Source organism: Micrasema longulum, unplaced genomic scaffold, assembly GCF_059751315.1.
Source record: "Micrasema longulum isolate JH-2025_06_02 unplaced genomic scaffold, ASM5975131v1 h1tg000469l, whole genome shotgun sequence".
NCBI classification, from domain to species: domain Eukaryota; kingdom Metazoa; phylum Arthropoda; class Insecta; order Trichoptera; family Brachycentridae; genus Micrasema; species Micrasema longulum.
Genome location: NW_028277667.1, coordinates 113,360 through 135,605, shown reverse-complemented (window position 1 = coordinate 135,605; position 22,246 = coordinate 113,360). Strand labels below are relative to the sequence as shown.

Genomic DNA, 22,246 nt, shown 5'->3' with positions numbered 1-22,246 from the left:
GCATTCGGGAAACGTCAATTCACAACTGACAGTTAAACAAAAAAACAATCGTCTTTACAATTTAATTTACAACTAATGAAAAAGTTTTTGAAATAAAATTGTTGTTATTTTTTATGTATAGTTTAGATGTCTAATTCTATTTGGTTAATCTTATTGTTTAATTGCATCAAGTTTTCAATTTATCGATAGTGTCTCGTTTATTTTGTAAACCGATGCAATGACGAAAGTGTGTCGAATTTGCTTGGCGCGGAGCTCAAACCCGAGACCGCTCGTTGGACGACGCGTGGCTTTTCTAGAAGAAATTTTAGGAAAAGCGGTAATATCGGAACGTTTTATAATTTTAATTCCCTTCTCTAGTGTATGTAAAAAAAATATTTGAAAAACCGCTAGCAAAATGTATACTTTATGATTTACACTTGTTTCAGATTTAAATTTACTATTTTTATTTTCGCGAAAAGTATACATTAATGATTCATATCATTAAATATAGTCCTTTCACACTTATAGATTACGAAGACAGGGTATAGTCTAAGCTTAACTGAGTTCCACAGTTCAAACACGCTGTGCCAGCGTTTGTCCTGCAAGTCATCAGACCCTCCCTACTACTGTGACATTTAAAAAAAATTACCAACAAAGCTTACATCAAATTTGAATTAATCTCCCTTAAGTATATACAGTTGAACTTGGTTATAACGATCATAGAAATATCGAGATCTCGGATGTAACGAGGAAACATTCATCGATATTTTAGTTCATGGTTTTCTCCATACGTTTATTCATTTTTATAATGAGCTACTTTTCGGACATACCGAACAAAAATATTGTCAACAGTTGAGCAAAAACTCTTCAATTGTTTAAAAACATAATTTTAAAAATAAGAACCTGAGTAATAAAATCTAAACGGGCGGCTAACTTAGGACCGATGCTGAGCATCGGGATCGGATGATGTTTATGACACTATGTAAGTGTCTAAGTACCTAATTGGTGTTTTCGCCGACAACATTGAAAAAATGACACACACATGGTTGAAATTGCGTGTAAAAAAAGCTCCGGAATGACTTCCTTATTTTGGGGGTTTTTACAACGCTTTTTAGTTTTTTTTTATGTTGATGCCAGATCAGTTAAAAATTAACCCTTGCATTTTGAATTATAAACATGTCTACTAACAAAAGAAGTGTCTCAATTCGTGAAAAAGTGACAATTATTAATGTGACGCGAAAAATCTTGATGTGTGTTAAAAATCTTCCTATCCACAGTATAAATATTGTGGAAAAATAAGAATGTTTATTTATCTGCATTTTAAATTTAGAAAGTAGTATGTTTGTTAGCCTTTAGTATAATTTTCCTTAATAGTTTTATTTTTTAATTATCTATATGAACTATACGTATGTTTACTTGATGACAATGGCGATCGGATTAAAAAAAAAACTTTCTCTGGTATAATGAATAATGCTTATAACGAGCAAATTCAGTTGGTCCCACCTTCCTCGTTTTACCATTTTACCAAGTTCGACTGCATTTATTTAACATTTTATATACATGCAATGGCGGGTATATTGCATTACGGCAACGTCTTCCTATCTACCCAAACCGTTCAGTTTGAGAAAACTAAAAGTACATGGACATATTATAGGTATTAATACAGAATCTTATAATTTTGCACAAAATTTGGAACAAAAACTAACTAAAAATCTAAACTATACTATGAAGACCGGAGAGGGGTTGGGAAGGAAAGAAGAAGGGGAAAGAAAGAACTCAAATATTTAGATAGTGACATTTGATTTAAATGTAAATAAATAAGAGGCGTCTGTGACATTAGTAGGTAGATTATTCCACAATCGAGCAGCTACTACTGAGAAAGAGGAGGCAAAAAAATTAGAGCGGTGAATGGGTATTAAAGGGAAATTTGCGGTAGTTAAGAAAGTACTATGATTATTACAGGCTTTGTCTACTTCTGGGGATCTCTATGTTCTGCCTGAACCACAGAATATAACAGAAAATACATTTATAATTGCCGACCACAGTATTATTTAAATCCATATTTAATTAATATTATGGGCACCTCTTTTAGTGTTAGATTTCTGTTTCAGATTATGTACGCTTCCGCAAACAGCTGGTTGTGTGTTAACTGCGCTAAAATGATAGACAAATGTACGGCATTCAAAAAACTTTGTCTAAAAGCAGAGCTGTTTTGGGAAAAATATTACAGGAAATTGCCAGAAAACAAATCATCCAATGTAAGGTTTTTTACTTGGTAAAGTATTGTAACTGTAATAGCAAGCTACAAGAATACAGTCAAGTCCCTTGTACGGAATTATGGTCCTCAAGACGCTCATTATAGGAGAATGCTGCGTCTGTTCTCGGACTTCAATGTTAGTTATAAAATTGAACCACCTTATGCCTAATATTCTCCTCAAGCACTTACTTTCAAAACTCAGAAGTTCGGTGTTCTGAGCTGGGAAGGTGCCAAGATTCACACCCAAAGAGGAGTACTGACATTATACAAGAGTTGAATAATCGAATGATAATAATTAATAAATAAGTAAATAATATACATATATTTTATTTTACACAGAGATGTTGAAATCAAAGGAATATGGTATTGACATTAGAACAAAAAAGATGGCGTATCACAGGCCTCTTTTCTGATCAGTTTAAACATTTCTTCCTTGTATGATTCAAAAGTGATCATTTCGCAATCAGGTCAGATGCTTAAAAATGTTTTCTTAACAATTATTATTTTAGAGATTAAAAAAGTCTGCATATTAACATATTCGTGGACACTTTTTTCTCATATGAGTCACTCATATCGCTAGCCCAAAGCAACAGTGAGATAAATTAATGTTTTCAAATACATAATAAAATATTGATATTAGATAGTTTACCTGTGAGAAAATATAGAATTCATAATTTGATTAAAATAATTTAATTCAGTCAGACCCTTTGCATACCTCGAAGTCCAATTATCTCAGAATATGTTCTTCAGAGATATCTCACTGTTGCTTTGGACTAGTGATATGGACAAATATCATAACATTCTTATTTTTAAAAATAATTCACTTCCGATTGGACCGGAGTTTGATGGTTTGAAGAAAATAACAGTTGGAATGTTTTTTACTTTGACAAATGATAAATAATGCATGTATGTTTTTTTTAATACAAAAAAGAATTTAACTATGTGTTTGCCAGTTTCAATGGTTTTTAAAGTCTGGCTGACCTTATAACCTAAAATGTGCATTTCGCAGAAAACAGTCAGTCCTGGTAAAACTCTGATATATGTTGTATAATTATTTATTGAACATATTACTTTATATTTACATTAAGGTACTTAGTTATAAAGAAACACTTAATTCATTTGTTATAATAACTTCAAAAGTAATTTCATTTATGTGTTAAAGAAATTTTGCTGATTTTTTAAAGTCTGGCTGACCACACAATCTAAAATATGCATATTGCAGAAAACAGCCAGATCTTACATTGAAAGTAAGAGAGGTGACATTCTGCATTAAAGCATTAAGAGATCTAGATTTTTAGGGACATTAATCTTCCAATCAGCATCTATACCGTAAGATTTTTTAGTGCTGTGGGTGTTGTCTGCAAATTGAGAAATGCCGTTTATGTGATCAACACTATTTTCAGAATGCGATAACTGCAGTTTTTTGTATGAAAGCATCCTGGCTGTTTTCAGCAGAACATAGAATTGATCTTACTGCACCTGATAATATCAATACCTAATTTTCTCAAAATTACGTTCAGCTAATGTTTGAAACAATACAATAGTTTATTTTTTTTAGAATGAATCACATGAAACATTGCCAGCAAATAATGAACAAGCTTGTACGCCACTCGCCATTACTGCATCAGGTTATGCCAAAGATTGCAAACCAGTAAAAAAATACGCAAGTTTTGATTCGACAGAGGAAAATGCTCATAATTCGATGTCACCTACTATTATTAAGATGATCGTGAGTAATCACAACGCTGATGAAGATGATCCTAGCATGCTTGGCCATATTTTTGAGCATCCTGTTAAAATAGAAGTCAGTGAAATTCCTCAACCTGTTAGGGATGATGTTCAATTTGTGAAATCCACAGAAGAGAAGGAAGATGTTCAGGAGAATGAATGTGACATTCGTTTTGATGGCCATCACTCGGACGACTCTGAAATAAATGCACCGCTGAAGAAAATTGTTGAAACAAAACCTAAATGTGAGTTTTTATTTTTTATAAATGTGAGTAAAATTTATTTGTTGAATTTCATTAATTGAATGTCATTAAACTAGGGTGATTTTTAAAAAGTCAAACTGTTATTGGTTATGAAATTAAAGTGGTTGGATTTGTAGACATTTTTTTTCTAAAAATATTTCATTTGCATCATTATTTTAAGTATATCAATTATTCTTATTGTTTTAAATGCACTAATTCATTAATCATATATTATAAAAGTACATATTTTTGTAGGTAGGAATTACATTAATACAACCTTTAAGAAAAATGAAGGCATCCTAATTGTTTTATCACTGGAAGAACAATTTAAAGAGTTAGAAATGTTTAAAAAGGATGAAATTTTTTTACAAGCAAAATATAAATGTTGGAACTGCGCTATTGTCATGAAGAAAAGTACACATGTTAAGAAACACATGCTTCAACATTTTGAGGTTTGTTTTATACTTAAAAACAATATAATATTATATTTTCTACTTTATATTTATTGATTTTTAGTATTATACACGGTATTTCAGGGCCAGACCATGAAACTTTAGAGGAACATTCCTCATGGTAAACTTTTTTCAAAAATCTAATAAATTTTCTAAATTAAACAAAAACCATGTTTTGAGACGATCAAAGAGATATTTTCAAAAGAAGAGTTAAGGGCTGGATTTTCCTTAGTGGGGGGGATTTGAGTGGGAAACTCCTTGATGATTTTCCGAATGTTTGAGTTTACTGTTTACCATGTTGATGTGCCATATATATATTTTTTTGAATTATTTCTTGTGTTTCTGATCCTATATTTGTGGTGATATACTCATGTGTCTGTGTCAACTAATTGCTTGTCCCATCTCAACACAAGACTTTTAGTCCCATGGAGTTGGGACTTATGTCTTAAATAATATGCAATAAACTAATGTATGTAAATAAATAAATAAAATAAAACCGATTCGCTGCGCGCTTTAAAAGCCATTCCGAAAACAACAAATATAACAATTGTTTCAAGGATTGGAAAAAACGTTGGCATACATATATTGTATTGGGAAGGGAATGAAATAGATTCAAAAGAATAAATAAAGATTTCAAAAGTTATAAACAATTTCACCTTATTTTTTTATCATAGTAGTAAATACCATTGGAGATGGACAGATTTGACGGAGATCACTCTATACAAATATTTTGGTAATTTTGACTTAATGGAAATAGAAGATGACCTCAATTCGCCACTCAGAAGTAAGGAGAACACAATGGAAAACTACTATAAAAGCATTAGCACCCATAGATATTATCAGTAGAAATCAATTCAATTTAGTTCATCAGTTTAGAAAGTTCCACGAATTATTCTGTATTATATTATTCAACATATAATAAATTCACATGCAAGTATCAGCGTAGTTTTCTTCTGCCATCTCCAACTGGCAGGAGCTCCCTGCTGATACATGCATAAAATATTAAGAAAAATTGCACAATAAGAAAATAATGTTTAGATAAAAAAGTAAATATAAATATCCCTGTACTAAGAAAATCAATCATCTGTTAACTTTTGACAGAGCAGTGGCTGTGAAGTTTGTGAGGTTTGCACTCGGAGATTTTCCACCGCACGAGAGTTAAAGAGACACAAGAAATATCACGCACGTAGGGTCATTTGTCAGTTTTGCGGACTGAGGTTGCCTATTCTAGGATTTAGAGCACACATCGCTGAACATAAAGGAGTCAACAGTTATCCCTGTGACCAGTGCTCTCAAGTATTCAAGTAAGTACTTTCATCAGAGTAATACATTATGCTTTGGGTTTTAAGGGGCCACGGTACTAAAGAAAACCCTCATAATTATATAATATTAATTATGTTTAGGTAGGTACTAAAGAGTTAACAGACTGACTTCCGATCATATGTTTGTGATAATTCGCTACCTGCTTATAGAAATGCCCTTTCGCTCTATTGCATAGAACAAAAGCGTTCCAAATTTTTGTTTTTGGTTTATCAAGAAATGTGTAATGCGCTTGCAATTCTCGACCTGAGTACCTACGACCCGTTGTTTTGCTGTAAACTGTAGCTAAATTGATAATCATATAATAGTTTTTGTCCATACAGGCGGCTCTACAAGGGTGTTGTGTCTTATTACTCTGAGGGGTAGTCCCACTGTCTTGTCGTGCATGGCCGACAAGGCAGTATTGTCCTGATTGTATTTATTTATTTTTTCATTCATATTTTTTTCCATTATAAACTACGATTAATAATAAAAATAATGTGACCTCATTGGGGTTACCCGTCCCGAGGACACTAAACAATATACTTTAAAAAAAAAAAAAAACATTTGAGAATAAGCAAAGAAGACTTAATAAACAGAGATAATTAAACAAAATGTTCAGACAGTTTTAAATACTACGTATTTATGTTGATAATTAATTTATGTACATCTATATTATTTATATTACAAAACGCACAGTGAAAAAACAAAAACCTAACATAAGCTATACACTTATGGAGCAGATGATTCAATATTGGTTTGTGCGAACGAGACAATGCATTTTACTTCTACCTAGCTTCGCTATCCATTTTTTTATAGCCTTTTTGAACATTTTCTCGTTAATAATTGTTTTAATAGATAGTGGAAGTTGGTTATAGATTTTAATTGAATAATACTCAAAATCCCTTTGTCCGAAAGTGGTAATTGTTTAAGTTGTCTTTGTGTTAAGGATCTAGTGATTATATCATTTGTATGTGATGTATTGTAGGGGTTATGTCTTTCATTCGAGTAAGAATAGTTTTGTGTATACACAAGCAGTATAAAAGATAATTTTCGTAAACTCTTGAAATAAACAGTATTTCATTTTATGTGTATTTCTTTAGATATTATTTTGTATTTTATAATTGTATCATCATACTGTAATAAACATGTTCAAATATGAAACAAATCATCACACATAATGAGGAAGTTCAGTGGTTTTTAAAAAAAAAATTATTTGTTAATAGACTGTCAAACTAAGCCAACTTTTTTTTTTTAAATTTTTATATATCGTATTATCGGCGCTACGATTTTTCAAAGTTTTGTATTTCTGAAATAACTCCGCGTGTAACGTCAGAGGTTCATTTCCGCTTATTCTCATTCAGTTCTTCCCATTGGTCCAGAAGCGACAAGCAGACCGGAAATCTTCCATAGCTCTCAGATCATAGGTCGATTCACATGAACCAGTGACGTCATTTAAAGTAGTGCGTTTTTATCAAAATATTTTTTATTATTTTTTCTGTAACTTTTCAAGAAACTTTGCCATACAATTTAATGCTCTAATTTTTACCCCACGTAAGAAAATATTTTTTGTATCCAATTTCCCGTAGGGCTGAAGTTCCTCATTGCATAATTAGCATTGGGAATGAAAATTTATTTCACAATTTCTATCACTCACAAATACGTAATTTTAATTTTTTGTTTTTCAACATGTCTGAATATTTTAAATTGTCAAATATTTTATAAAAAGTATAAAAAAACATCGTAGAAGGGATTTTGCAGGAAAAAAGTGGCATTCCTTACTCTACTTCCTTGGCAGAGTGGCTGTCAACTTGTTGATAATATAAGATGATTGTTTTTGGAAAAGAAAATTAAATGGAGATTTGTCTGCTCATGGTGCACTGTTTAATGCATTTGCCTAGCCTAGTTTTATTTTCAGCGAGGTCCATGAGAAATATTTAGTTCCTAGGTAGTTTTTCATTGCAATATTTTATAGTTCCTGGACTGGCGTCTGAAGAATAAGACGGATTGTTTCGATTTTCGTACATTACAAATGATCATTGATACGCTGCAATTGGAGTACCAATGCAGTGCCCTATGCATTATTTTGCACCGATTAGGTATGATGATGGTAAATAATGGTCAAAGGTTTGTTGAGAATGGTTTATTTTATATTACAGAAAACAGCTTTCACTCACTCTTCACAAGAGAAACTATCATATATCAGAAGAAAATTTACTCAGATGTGATCACTGCCCTAAAACCTTCAAACATAAGTGTAAACTTATTATGCACATGATGTAAGTAGTTTTGATCAATATTGTTTTGAGAACATCCAAATTTTTTCACAATGTCTCTTAACTCAGGATGAATAAACGCCTAACTCTCTGTGCCACAAGGGCGACGAAGACCAGGAAGGCCCAAAATGCGATGGATGGACTGCATCAGTGAGGAACTGGAGAGGAAGACCAGCGGACCGGCAATAAAGGAAGAGACTCTTGGATACAGCCAAGGCTCCCCCAGGGCTGTCGAGCTTATGATGATGATGTTTACATAGATTTAATGCAATTTTTCAATTAAATGTAATTAACAAGATGATCGATTTATGTTCGGGCAATCCATAATTCATAAAACTTGCCTCATTTACACGCTACAGACTTAATAATAGTGAATCAATAATTTTGATATATAGGAAATATCAAAATATCTTCCATATCCAATGCATCCCTACTTTTAACCCACATATCCGGCCTCAAGGTTTTCATACATTTTCACAAATTTCATTGTAAATTTTGAGTATTTCAAGGTAGGTAATCCTTTTTGTTTGAAAAGTACTTGTGATTTTTCGCACATTCTATGCAAAAATAACTGTCATTATCAAAGTTCAATGCCGTCATAAACTCATAAGGCATAACAGCTGTAAAACAACCATTTAAAATTAATGTGAAAGGAACATAAAAACATGTGGTTTTCTTTAATTCTACAAGTTAGACACCAATTCATTGAAAAAATAAATGTAAGCATTTGCCAGTATCATCTACCTGTGTCTTAGTTATGAATATTTTTTCTATGGACATTTCTAGTGTCGAAAAATAATTTTTGGATAAAGAACTGCATATTTGCGGGAAGAGGTAAAACAGAAAAGAGAGTGCTGAAAATGTCTGCATTTATTATATGTTTTTTTTCTTTGCAGTTCTCATTCCAGTAATCCGGAGCACCGCTGTGAAGAGTGTGGGAAAGTATTATTAAACAAATACTTCTTCGACAAACACAAGCTGATGCATAAAACCCACCATGACTCTTTCTGTGTGGAGTGTAATATACAATTCAAGAGTCCAATAACCCTGAGATATCATTACATGAGGCATTCCAGACATGTTACCCCAAAAATGCTTAAGTATGCCCACATATTCAATATTTACACTGTATCTCCGAGTCCGGGCGTATGAAGAGTACAGTTCTGTGTGTAAAATAGAACCAGGACCGCCATTACAAACAATATCTTTATCGATTGATTTGGTGTTTATTTTGTAGAACTCCATATTTAAACTTATAATATAAGAAATCAAACACTGATTGGAGTCTACTGAACCCTTTATTTTATTTTTACAAATATAAAAACAACAATTTCGTGACAATTGTTTCGCCTTGTTAGGGCATTTTCATACGAATGTGAAAATTAGATGGATTGAATGTCCTTATATAGTTATATAATTCAAGCTACTTAAGTAAAAAATAAAAATAATCTTATGAACCATAACATGTACGTTAATCAAAATTGTGGGCTAAGTGTTTAATAGGTAATGGGGGAAAATTTATAACGAAGTAAGTATTTATTGACGTAAATGTATGTATTGTGAGATAGTCAATGAAGATTTAAAGTTTTATATCTTAAGTTTATAATATCTTTATTGGTACATATCGAGACAGTATAAAGTAAAATCTAATTTATGTATGAAAATGTGTATATTTATGAAAATTTAAAGTGTATTTTTCAGTAACCTGAATTGAACATGCTTAGAAAAAAAACTGTATACATATTATATTTTTCATTCAGAAAACTTAATTTTACTTTGTAGATAAAATTTAAGATAAATTTTAACTTCCCATTGTAATACTGGTCCAGAATCCAGGACGAGCGTTTTTGACTAGATGACTACTTTAAAGTAAAAATCCCAACAAAGGAAATGCAGTGGAGATACGTCCATTTTGTAGTGTAATGGTTGTCGAGTTTGCCTACCATACTTTGGTTCGGGTTCGATTCCTAGGTAGTTTAACATAAAATATTATTTAAAAGGTGATTTCACGCTAGAGATAGGCGTTTCGGTTATTTAAAAGAAGTAGCAGTAACAGTTCACAAATTAAACTGTTTTTAAATAAAAGGTCACATTTTTTTATTCTTACGGGGGTGGGGAGCACGGGTTTTCCACACTGTTTTTAAGGAACATTTTCCGGACTAATTTTTCATATTTCATGGGAGGTGCGGGTGGCTACGATTTTACCCCGCATCTTTCAACTGTTACATATTTTTAAAAACAATTAAAAAAATAATATTGTTGTAAAAAATAACAATCCAAATCTTGGACATCACAGAGGTTGCACAGGCCGTGCTTCCAGGACTGCACGGTATACACACGGTGTCTTCTCGTCTACACGCACAGGCTTCATTATACAAACCGGTTTGCGCAGGCAATACTTAAGTAAAGCCTGTAAGTATGGAACGCCCTTTACACACAGAACTCTATTCTTTATAATAATAAGCTGTACCTTCCCATAAATATCGCAGGGTAATTAATACAACTAGGATCATGCATTTAACCACCTTACCTAAACGAACGTATGTGATACGTCCACGATATTATCACCAAAAACGCAACAAGCCGTATCCCGTACGTCCAGGTACAAAAAAGTATACCTGCAACCACAGAAACATTCATGATATGTCAAATTGTTCCTATTGCCCTACGCATACGAATACGTTATACGGTGTGTTTAGTATTTCGAGGTCAGTCAAAGTTAACGGATGTGTTCAAGTTTTGTTTGTATGAGGAAGAAATCGGTAACCAGTTCGCCTTGAAAGTGTAATGGAAAAATGGGCCAAGAAAAGGTGTTGGTGTTCATTTTTAACACTTTTGCATTACATTCAATACAAAATCGGCGGCCTCTGTGGTGTAGTGGTCAAGACGCTTGACTCACGCTCGGAAGGTTCCGGGTTCGATTCCCGGTGAGAACACAAAAATCAAAATGATGAAATTTTTCTCAAGCCTGGGTGTTCTGTGATGTAATTCACCACTGTAATTGGGCCTACTGGCCTGTAGTGGTGCAAAAATAAATGAAAAAAAAATGAAAATGAAAATATATTTGAAAAAATATTCAATAGAATATTATTACAAAAAATTATCCGGCGACATCTTATGTTGAGAACCTCTAACTTGCAAAGGATATAAAAAAGGGTCATAATTGAGTCTATTCTAAAAAAAATGTCTGGTACATTGTAAATAAGTATTGTTATTGAGAAATCTTATGAATAGGGTTGTGGTCCCGTGGCTAGTGTCTCGGACTCACGGACCAAAGGTCCGTGGTTCGAATCCTACTCTACCCCAACTTGATTCCCATTTTCTAATAGTGAGTTATTTTCAACTCGTTGAAAATGGCCCTCAAAATGAAACATTTGGGGAAATCATAAGAAAAAAACATTTAAGTTTGTAAGTGAAAATTCTTGATGGAAGTTCATTGTAATTTATTATATAAATAAAACACGAGTGATACTTTAATCCACAAATTTGGAATATCCAGTGACCGGTTTCATCGCTTTTGCGACATCTTCGAGACTGGTATCTTTATTAAAAAGTTAAATGTATTTATACAGAACAGAGGTAAGGATACATAATTCAAAGTTATATGTAAGTAAGTTAAATAAAGTTATTTTTATCTTAAGGATCATTATCGACAAATTTTCTATGGGTTAACTAATGAATGGATATAATGCTATTTTAATGAGTTTAAGTATTTTATTTTATTTTTGGTGTCTAAATAAAATAACTAAATAAAATACTTAAACTCATTAAAATAGCATTATATCCATTCATTAGTTAACCCATAGAAAATTTGTCGATAATGATCCTTAAGATAAAAATAACTTTATTTAACTTACTTACATATAACTTTGAATTATGTATCCTTACCTCTGTTCTGTATAAATACATTTAACTTTTTAATAAAGATACCAGTCTCGAAGATGTCGCGAGAGCGATGAAACCGGTCACTGGATATTCCAAATTTGTGGATTAAAGTATCACTCGTGTTTTATTTATATAATAAAATAAAAAAAATCATAAGAACGCAAATATTTCTTTTAAAAAAAAAAAAAAACCTAATGATTTTTTACCTATTTTTTGAATAATAACCCAAACAATGGTAGGGAGGTTAAATCATCATAATATAATTTTAATGAATCACGACTTGCCTATTTTTAGCAGCAGAGGAAGATACAAAGATGTGTTTTTAGTGGGCAACTTAAAAAGCTGATTTTGAAGTCACCTAGTTGTAGTAGTGTAGTAGTTACCTCCCTATATGATCTGAAACGTCGGAATAGAGTATGAACGGTCTCACGGTATAATAACCCAGAAAAACTCATTACGAGCTATACCTGTTTTTTTTATTCCAGGTTTCAGTGTGACAAATGCAGCAAAGCATTTGTGACAGAGAGACAGCTGATTCTACATAAGAGTACTCACGGAGGAGTAAAAAGGTTTGCCTGCGACAAGTGCTCGAACTCGTATACATCCAAAGCTAACCTCAATATCCACAACCGCTCCCGCCACATGGGCCACAAAAACCCTTGCAAATATTTGTGCACCATTTGTAACCAAAAGTTTAAAGTGAGTTCTTGAAAATTCAAATCCAAATGTTTGTAGACAGTCTGGATTTCACTCCCTAGGGTAGGGTTTCCCTTTGAAATATATGTATGTTTATGTAATAAAAACAAACAAACCATCACGCCGTTTCTCCGTAGGGGTAGGCAGAGAGGATAGAACGCCACAACACTATCTTTGCATACAGATCTCGCTTCCTCTACATTCATACATCTTCTCATGCACGCGCGCCGATTATTCCGACTTTTGACATGTCCATCTTTAAGTATTTGTTGGATTTGGTCATGCCATGGAGAATTTAATTTTTATTTTTGCTATTATTTAATTATGTACATGCTTGATTTTCCATTATGTTGTATCCCAACTCAACACAGGGCCCTTGGCATCATATAGTTTGGGATACCTTATTATTGTATTTTTTGTAATATGTATGTATTTGTATGAATAAATAATCTTCGCTACACAATCCATAATATCTTGCACTCTGTTTCAGCCCCTGTCTCTTTACTAAAGTTGATTTTTGATTGTTTTACAGGCATCAGCATCATTGAAAAGGCATATAAGATTTCATACTGGTGAAAAACCCTTTGAGTGCGAAATCTGTAATACAAGGTTCAGTCAGTTAGGAGAAGTAAAGACACACAAGCGTTCAATTCATAAACCTGAATTTAGATAAAAATTTCAAACTCCTACGCGATATAATGTGATCCAAAAAAATAATATAATCATAGATAACAAACGTACCCAAATGAGGAAGTATTGTTCTCCATTGAATTTGTGCCATGCCCGATCACCCCACAATATGCGAGACTGACAACAGAGGGCGCTGTAAAAACACAAAAAAGAAGAACGCATTTGAGATGTTTCTCTTTGATCCCGAAAATAACGAAAGAAAAAGACAAGAGAAGTGACATTTGATCTAGATTTTTTTTTTGTAAAATTATTTTCGTCTTTTGTAAATTCAGTGAAAATAAATATTTTGTACGTTATCCTAATCGTGTATCATTTAATAATACAAACATGTCTTTCAATAATCATAACTAGAGATGAAACTAATTTCTGGTAACTATCTGTCCGGATACCGGACAGTAGCTCAATATCCAGTGGATACCTAATATGAAAGTATCACTCGTGTTTTATTTATATAATAAAATAATATGAATTAAATTGCGAAAATTTCATAAAATCAACGCCACTAAACTTATTTATTGATATCAATCGTGTGCGGGAAAAGGGGAGTGACCCTTATTATTTGAAAAATGGCCTTTTTTGTATAAAAATCAATCCATAACATTTTCGAGGTGAGAGGACGCTGATGAGGAATGTGAGATCAAGCAAAGAATTTGGAAGGAGATATGAAGAGAATCCTGGAAGGATAAGTAATAAATGAAAATAAACTGTTATTACAGCCCATGTGACGAGTGATATGTGAATGTTATTTTATCTAGTTAAAATAGTGTCATAATATATATTATATCGCCTCGTACCAGTCCTTTTGCTGATTGGAAGTATTTGTACAAATTAAATACATAATTTAATTTAAACATGAAACAATACAAGTACAGTTATTATAATACCTACTAAATCGATGTTGGTTATTGTTATTGGTTTTTCAAAAAGGTAAGTTAAGGTTCTAAAGATATGTAATATAATATAGTATTATTCCTGGGGCAAGGAAAGTGCATTTTTTATAAAAGGTATCTCAGTTAATTTTTTTGTTTATGTCTCTTCGATTGGGTTTCCATTTTAGTTGGCATTATCAAAATTCGCCCGTTTTTGATTTTGCCCACCGCTCACCGTGAATGCAATTTCGAACGCAGTCTGACTTGTCTATGGTTTTTTTTTGTTTGACAGGTCTGGGATCTAGATAACGAAGCGCCTGCCCATTTTGAATCTGTGGAGTCGTCTGTCAGTTAGCATCTGTCAGTGTAAGAAAAATTGTCAATTTTCGAGTATTTTGTATAAATATTACAAAAATATTGTGTTTGAGTGTCAGATTATCGATACTCTAATATTACTGATTAATGCTACAGAAATTGTGTTTTCTTACGAGTTGATACAATGTCTCTAATGCAAATTTGCCGAATATGTTTGAAGCAGGACGTTAAACTTAAAACCCTCACGGGAAGTCGGTTGACTTTGTTAGAACAGCTGCTGGGAAAAGTGGTAAGGATTCTCATGATTATGATTTATGATGTGTATTATTATTTAACCCACTACAAATCCACTAAGTATTGTTATTTCCAAAATGAATATGTCAATCAGAGATAGACCCATCGACATATAAATACACCTAGACATGCCCTGAGCCCTCAAAAATGATGGCACTTAACTCATGACCAAACGCTCTGTCACGCCCAACGCGTGTTTAGTCGTTTGCACCGTTTTTTGTGTAATCCTAATGTACTGGAGTACTTGGTGAGAGGAACTGTTTCACATCTAGCCGGTACAGTGTCTGGGCGCGAACTGTATAATGTTGTTAGTAAAAAAAAGTAAATAATTAAAAAATGAATCTACATTATAATTATTGTATTCAATGCCTATAAAAGTAGTCAAACTTATCAAAGCCCTCCACTCAAGTAGCGAATAGATTGGTTTGAGGTCACCACCGGAGTTCGTCAAGGTTGTGTCCTTGCACCGTTCCTTTTTATAATCTTCATAGACTTCATCCTAAGGAAGTCAATTCCACTAGATCGAGAAATATCCATCTCCTCCTCCCAAAAACTCTGCGACCTAGAGCATGCTGATGATGCGGTTATAATTGACGATTCAGTCACGGGCGTTTGGCCACTGTAGATAGCCTAAATAGGTACTCCGCATGCATGGGTTTAAAAATCAATATTGCAAAAATCGTCAAAAATGGGTCAAGAGTTTCAAATATCTGGGAGTATATGTTATGGAAAACAACAGCTTTCAAAAAGAACTGGGAGTGCGGCCAGCAATAGCAGGCGCCACACTCAACAGTATGAAGGCTGTCTGGAGATCAGATATTTACTCAGTGAAAACCAAATGCCGCCTATATAACGCCTGCATAACACCTATTCTCCTCTACGGATGCAAATCGCGACGCCTCACTACGGCCCAACACAGCAAAATACTGAGTTTCGATAATAGGTGTCTCAAAAGAATCTCGGGTGTGCGGTGGTTTGGCTTTGTGAGGATTGAAGTAATAAGAGACTATCCTAAACAGAGAACACTCTGTTTTCATTTTCTATTCACTAGTTTTATAAAGATTCCCTGTTATTAAATATGTATACTTATTTTATGCAATAAATTTATAAAATACAATAAATAAACTGTCATCAAGCGGAGGCAATACGGTTGGCTCGGCTATGTACTGCCTCTTGAGAGCCTTAATCACGCTTGACTCTTTTACAAGGCATCAGGTTCTCGACATCCTGGACGTCCATTGCTGACTGTTCGTCGGCAGTTCATGTCAGAACTACAGGACGTAAACCTGACTTGGGAGGCTGCACGGGGCTGGCAGCCGACAGAGATGCCTGGAAGATCTTCGTGGACACCATATGCTCCAACTAGGGAGCGGACATGGACTGATGATGATTCTTCGCAGGCCCTATGTTATACAACAAATGCTGACACATATTGGAAAGGTCTATTTTTGATAGGGTTTTTTTTCCAGTTTTTACTTTAGTTTAAGTAAAGAACCGGATTTTGATCCTGCTGCGGATTCACGGATCAAAGGCACGAAGTTCAAACCCCACTCTACCACAAATAATTTTGTGGTACAAATTATGTACTGCTTTTGGGAATGGCCTGAAAATTAAAATAATTGAGTAATTAACTACTATTTGTCTTTGCAAACAAAACATTCATCTATTTATATTATGCTCTTTTAGTTGAAACTGGGTCCTAAAGACAACAGGTTGTGTTTCAAATGCTCCCAAATGCTGGAGAAGTATACATCCTTTAAAAATCTCTGTGTCAATACAGAATTGGTATGGTTTAAATATTATAGAACTGTATCAGACCAGAAATTTTCCAATGTGAGTATATAATTAATTTATTTGTATACATATCGAAAACTTTAGAGAAAAGAATTCAGAGAAAGTTTTGGAGATTTCTAAATTTTATTTCAAAACTTACGGATGAATGGTTTAAAGTTGTAATTGGAATGTGTCAGTTATTCTGAAGTTGTACTTTCTGTATTTTTTTTTCTTTTATGTTTTTTGGTGCCATCAATTTAAGAACAGTTGTTGCTACTGTTTTTGTTTTTCTGTGAATTTTTATTATTATTATCATTAAGCGATTGTACTCTCCTCTAGTTAATAAATATTTTTTAGAATATTATAAAAATAATTAAAAGAATGAATCCACAAACTAAAGACTATGAAATTTGCATAGTAAGAGTATTGAAAAAAAGTGCAGGACCCACGAAAACCAAAAGAAATACTACCGTACCGAGTTCCGACCGAACAAAATACTCCACTAAAAGTACTGAACAATCGGTGGGTAAAATAAAGTTGGAGAAGCGTGCTGGTGAATTAGTTACCGATAATGTCGATATAAGTCAAGACAAATTCTCCTCTGAGGAGTTGGACCCTTTAGGAGATGTTTCTCCCAAGATGGAAGACACCAATCATCCTACAGCCGCGGAGAAGTCTTGTTTAACTGTGAAACCTCTCACCGATCCAGTCAGAGTGAAGGTAGAGGGCATATTTACAGACGACTCTTGTGATGAGAATCAAACGGATAACGAATCAGACGGAGAAGCAAATGAGAATACAGCCGAGGAGAATATAGGTTAGTTATTTTTTACTGTGATTTGTCTGTCTCGTTGTTTAATGCATATTTTTTTGTATTGTATCTTTATTGAATCATAATAATAAATTTAACAAACTACTAGTAACGTATGAATTCTATACAAAATATTATTTATTTTTATCCAATATATCGTCAGTCATACCGCGTAACCTCATTTTTTTTACGTAAATGGTTTTACTACATAAATTCATTCTAAGGTTTAAGAGCCATTAGTTTTAAATTATTGGAGCGTTTACTAGCCATAAATATACTACTACTAAAATATGGAAAACTTTTTATAGCCACAGGTATTAATCAATTTTATGTCTAAAAGTGTTAAATGTATGTTATATAATAGTGATTATCATGCCTTGGCTTCCATTTTCCCTTCTTAAATATATCGTAAGTCTTTGCTCCATTAGAATAATCTTTGGATGGTCCTAATATTATACTTACATATGTATTTTTTGTTCTAGGCCAAACTTACAAAAAACCGTACACGAAAAGTGAAGGCGTCAGAATAGTTTTATCGCTGGAGGAGCAACTGGAAGAATTGAAGAAGTGTAGAGAAGATCAGGATTTTGTCAATGCTAAATACAAATGCTTGCATTGCGCAATTGTCTTTAAGAAAGATACTCATTTGGAGAAACATATGTTTCTACATTTAGAGGTTTGTTTTTTTCAATTAAATATAATGGAAATGGTCATGGTTGATCATGATGTATAATGTACTGCGCCGAATTGTTGTTTGCATTATACACAAAGTTTTTTAAGAGCTTTCAAGCTTTTTTATAAGACATGTGTGTTGATCGTGATCATTTTATATATTGATAATATTAATGATTTTTGTAGATATTTCTGGATAAAACTCTAGTGAATAATTATGATAAAAATATATGCTAAAATCTAGTTTTAAATATGCCTGCATAGGTGAAAGCACTCGTTGGTCAAAATAAAACAATGTAAAACATAACCTAGGAATTTTATTGATATTTATTATAATCATTTACTTTACATATTGCGTAATATTCTCCATTCTGCTTATGTTTAAATATCTGTAGACAGTCAATTAATATTTTATAACGAAAGTTCGGTCTTTTTATGGACAGTATTATGTGGTTTTAATTAATGGCTCGGGCTACAAAATAATAATAAAATTAACAGATGAATTGTTTGATTTCACAGACAAATCGTCATGAAGTGTGTGTTGTATGCATGAAGAGATTCTTCACTCCGATGGAGCTTAAGAGACACAGGAGACAGCACGAGTATAGAGTCATCTGCCAGTTCTGCGGACAAAAGTTACCCACCAAAGACTTCGCGGATCATCTCGCCGAGCATAAAGGAACAAACCACTATCCATGCGATCAGTGTCCCCAAGTATTCAAGTCAGTTATTACTTTATTTTAGATCTTTACATTAATTTATTTAGACCATTGAAATAAAAAACTCTCAAAAATAGGCAAATTCTTGACTTGACTTCTTCATCGCTTGTAATTGTCTTTCCTCAAAGATTTTTTTTAAAATTTGGAAATAAATAATAACTGAACGAGGCCAAGTCCGGATAGGCAAGGTGGTTTGATTTGGAAGCCACATTTGTGAAGAGCAGTCAATGCAACATTGCTTTTGTGCACGGGCGTGTTGTTCTGGAGAAGGGAGACACCTTTGGTCAATTTTCCTCTCATTTTCTTCTTCAAAGCTTCTTTTAACTGCTCCGGTAGATTAGATAGATAACAGGATACCCTTTGATGTTTAATATTTGGCTGATTTATAGTGCCATTTTTTTGAAAAATCACCGTAAGGGCTCTTTACAATTTTATGCGTAAACTTACATTCTTACTAAGCTACATTGCATATTATATTTTCTGATTAATACATTGAGGGTATGATAAACGAAAGAAGTTAGATTTCATTTGAGATCTGAACTGACTGGGACTGTTGATGATTCACAAGTGTGAAAGCAATTGGTTCCAGGCAGAGGGGCTGGCAACGGCAAAAGCACGATCCCCAATCTTAGTGTTTGGGCAGTGCCGGATTTTGACAAGTTTTCCTCTGCCTGAAAAATCAATATTGATCTAAGAGTATGACCACAAAATAGTAGCCACGACCTTTCCGGCCGATTGCGATACCATGAACTTCTTAGGGGGTGGTATGTCCTTTTTATGCCTCCGCATGGAATGTTGTTTTGACTCAGGCTCACAATGATGAACCAACATTTCTCCTCTAGTAACAATCCGATCCAAAACATTATCCTTATTGTTTCGCCAGAGGTCTTAAATCGCGGGAAGTCTCAACGTACTGTCACTTTTGAAGCGATGTAAGTATTCTAGGCACCGCTCTTGCACTGGCCTTTGACATACCAAGATTATGTAGAATTCTCAAAAAATACGTTGATCATACTCTTATGATTTCTGCTAGTTCCATTTTATTCAAAGGGGCATCCTCTGAAATAAGTTTTTTATTTTTAAATTATTAAAGACTATAACATTTATAAAACATAGTTTTCCTAGGATAAGATTCCCCATACACTGCTGACTTCACTTCCAGAATGACTTCCTGTGATTTAAAAATTTAATGACGCCTCGAAACCAAATTTTATCCATACTTAATATTTCTTCCGGATTGACTCACCTATTCAGGTGTAACTTGGAAACTAATTACTCATTGATGTCAATATTTTGTATATATGTATATACTTTTGATGAGTTTCATGTTTTATGAATGTATATTAGTACTCCTCACCCCCTGGCAACCCTTCCATTCTGCGAATTTTTGACCTTCTCTCGTATACCAATCTTAAATAATGATTTATTTACAATTATTGTTTAATATTTCAGAAAACAAATTTCCCTTACTTTGCACAAGGTTTATAAACACACAGCTGAAGAGAAGTTATTAAAATGTAACAGTTGTACGAAAACATTTAAATATGAACACCAACTTATTTTACACCAAGGGTAAGTAATTTTTATTATTATTTTTACAATATGTAACGACTCTCGAGAGGCTCTCAATGATCTCTAAACTGACTGTCATTTCCTAAGGAAATGACAAAAAGTTTCTTCTTTAAGAAATGTGAATACTTCGGAGATTTCAGGATATATGAGAGCTTACCAAAGGCAGCCCATGCTAGACCTTGCCTTCTTTCTAATTCTACCTCTTGATTATCTTTCCTGAGCTTTATTTTGTGTCCTAGGTATATATAACTATCAACCTTTTCAATGATTTATCCATTTACTAAAATGTTACATGATTGGTTTGCATCACTCATTACTTAAGTTTTAAAAAAGTTCATTTTCAAGCCTATTTTCAACCATTATACCTACCGTAAAAGACTAGTTTTGGAAATTTTTGTTGAAGATTTGTGTGTCTCCTTTACTAAAGGCCGTTTTACATTGGGCACAAAATGGTACAAGATCTTGTGCAAGTTCTTGCGCAGTTTTTTGAACAATAATTATTGTACCAAATCTTGGGCCATTTTATTAGCTGTTTTACATTGGGCAGTTTCTTGCGCGTAAGCATGCGCAGTACGTAGTATTTGACGCCATTTGCTGTTTGACATTTGACAGTTCGCAAATCGAGCTATTTAGTGACGACGCCGTTACTGACATCTAACAATGTTATTATTTTTGCGATCAACAACCAACTTGTGAATGCATGCGTAGTTAGGTAACATTTTAACTTCTATGAGTATTTGCATGTTTATTTTGTTAAATAAAACTTTTAATTATAACACCTTTAAAAAATATTAATTTTATCTAATGAATGTTTTATTTTTATTTTTTTACTGCGCGATTTTAAAGAACATACTTTTTAAATGGCAAAATCGTATGATTTCCTTATTTTCCTGACTCTTTTTATGTATAATTTTAAGTATTTGCATTTTTTATTGATAAGTTTTGTTTTTATAAGAATTTTAATACTTTTATATCTCATTTATTCAAATAATTATTTTTTTTAACTACCAACATCTTTTCATTATATTTTCATAAAATACCAATATCTTTTAATTTCCTTTTACTGTAACCATCATTTCATATTTAAAAAAAATGTATGTCCATATCACTGGTAAATAACATTTCTCCATCGATAAAGAGAATGACCGGCTATAGTAGTTCATTTTATTTTAGCTGGAAAATACAATTTTCCGCATCTTTACTTCAAACCACCAACGGTCTAATCGGAAGTGAAATATTTAAAAAAAATAAGAAAGTTATTTTGTGTCCACCTGAGTGGATCCAATAAGAAAGAAGTATCCGCGAGTGTGTTAAAAAGAGGGTTTAATATATTCTGTAATTTTAATTTATGCACTTTCGGAAAAATTCAAACTAGTCAAGAAGAAGTATAAAACTGAAAAAAATTATGAGGTGTTGCCTAGTATATTGGTGAAATAACTCAGTCAGATGAATCTCATCCGCTTCAAGAAAAACTGAAAATGGGAGAATTTAAGAAATATAGATGTTAAAACTTCATATATTATTATTGTTACGGACATCATTACAAAAAGCGGCCTTTCTAGGGGCCGCCACCACTCTAGATTATGTTATAAGCATTAGGGACCTCGGTATGTGTTAGAAATGTGCCGTCCCTTCAATAAAGACTAGTATTTGTTACTTACGGAGGTTGCCTTTTCCATACCTTTGTTGTAATATTTCTATTTTAATTTAACATTTT

At 33.0% G+C, this 22,246-nt stretch overlaps 1 protein-coding gene across 1 annotated transcript in view; it reads left to right on the top strand.

Annotated features, from left to right (window-relative positions):
- LOC148281323 (uncharacterized) overlaps positions 1-22,246 on the top strand; it is a 38,828-nt gene continuing 16,582 nt past the window's right edge. Inside the window, exons 1-15 of the mRNA XM_088226755.1 lie at positions 1-316; positions 2,091-2,237; positions 3,795-4,209; positions 4,462-4,658; positions 5,760-5,962; positions 8,117-8,236; positions 9,130-9,333; positions 12,604-12,817; positions 13,347-13,480; positions 14,845-14,977; positions 16,669-16,815; positions 17,113-17,572; positions 18,049-18,242; positions 18,758-18,960; positions 20,410-20,529. Of these exons, the coding sequence (XP_088082881.1) occupies positions 218-316; positions 2,091-2,237; positions 3,795-4,209; positions 4,462-4,658; positions 5,760-5,962; positions 8,117-8,236; positions 9,130-9,333; positions 12,604-12,817; positions 13,347-13,480; positions 14,845-14,977; positions 16,669-16,815; positions 17,113-17,572; positions 18,049-18,242; positions 18,758-18,960; positions 20,410-20,529 (2,990 nt within the window). The 5' untranslated portion in view covers positions 1-217. The remainder of the gene's footprint in view (positions 317-2,090; positions 2,238-3,794; positions 4,210-4,461; positions 4,659-5,759; positions 5,963-8,116; positions 8,237-9,129; positions 9,334-12,603; positions 12,818-13,346; positions 13,481-14,844; positions 14,978-16,668; positions 16,816-17,112; positions 17,573-18,048; positions 18,243-18,757; positions 18,961-20,409; positions 20,530-22,246) is intronic.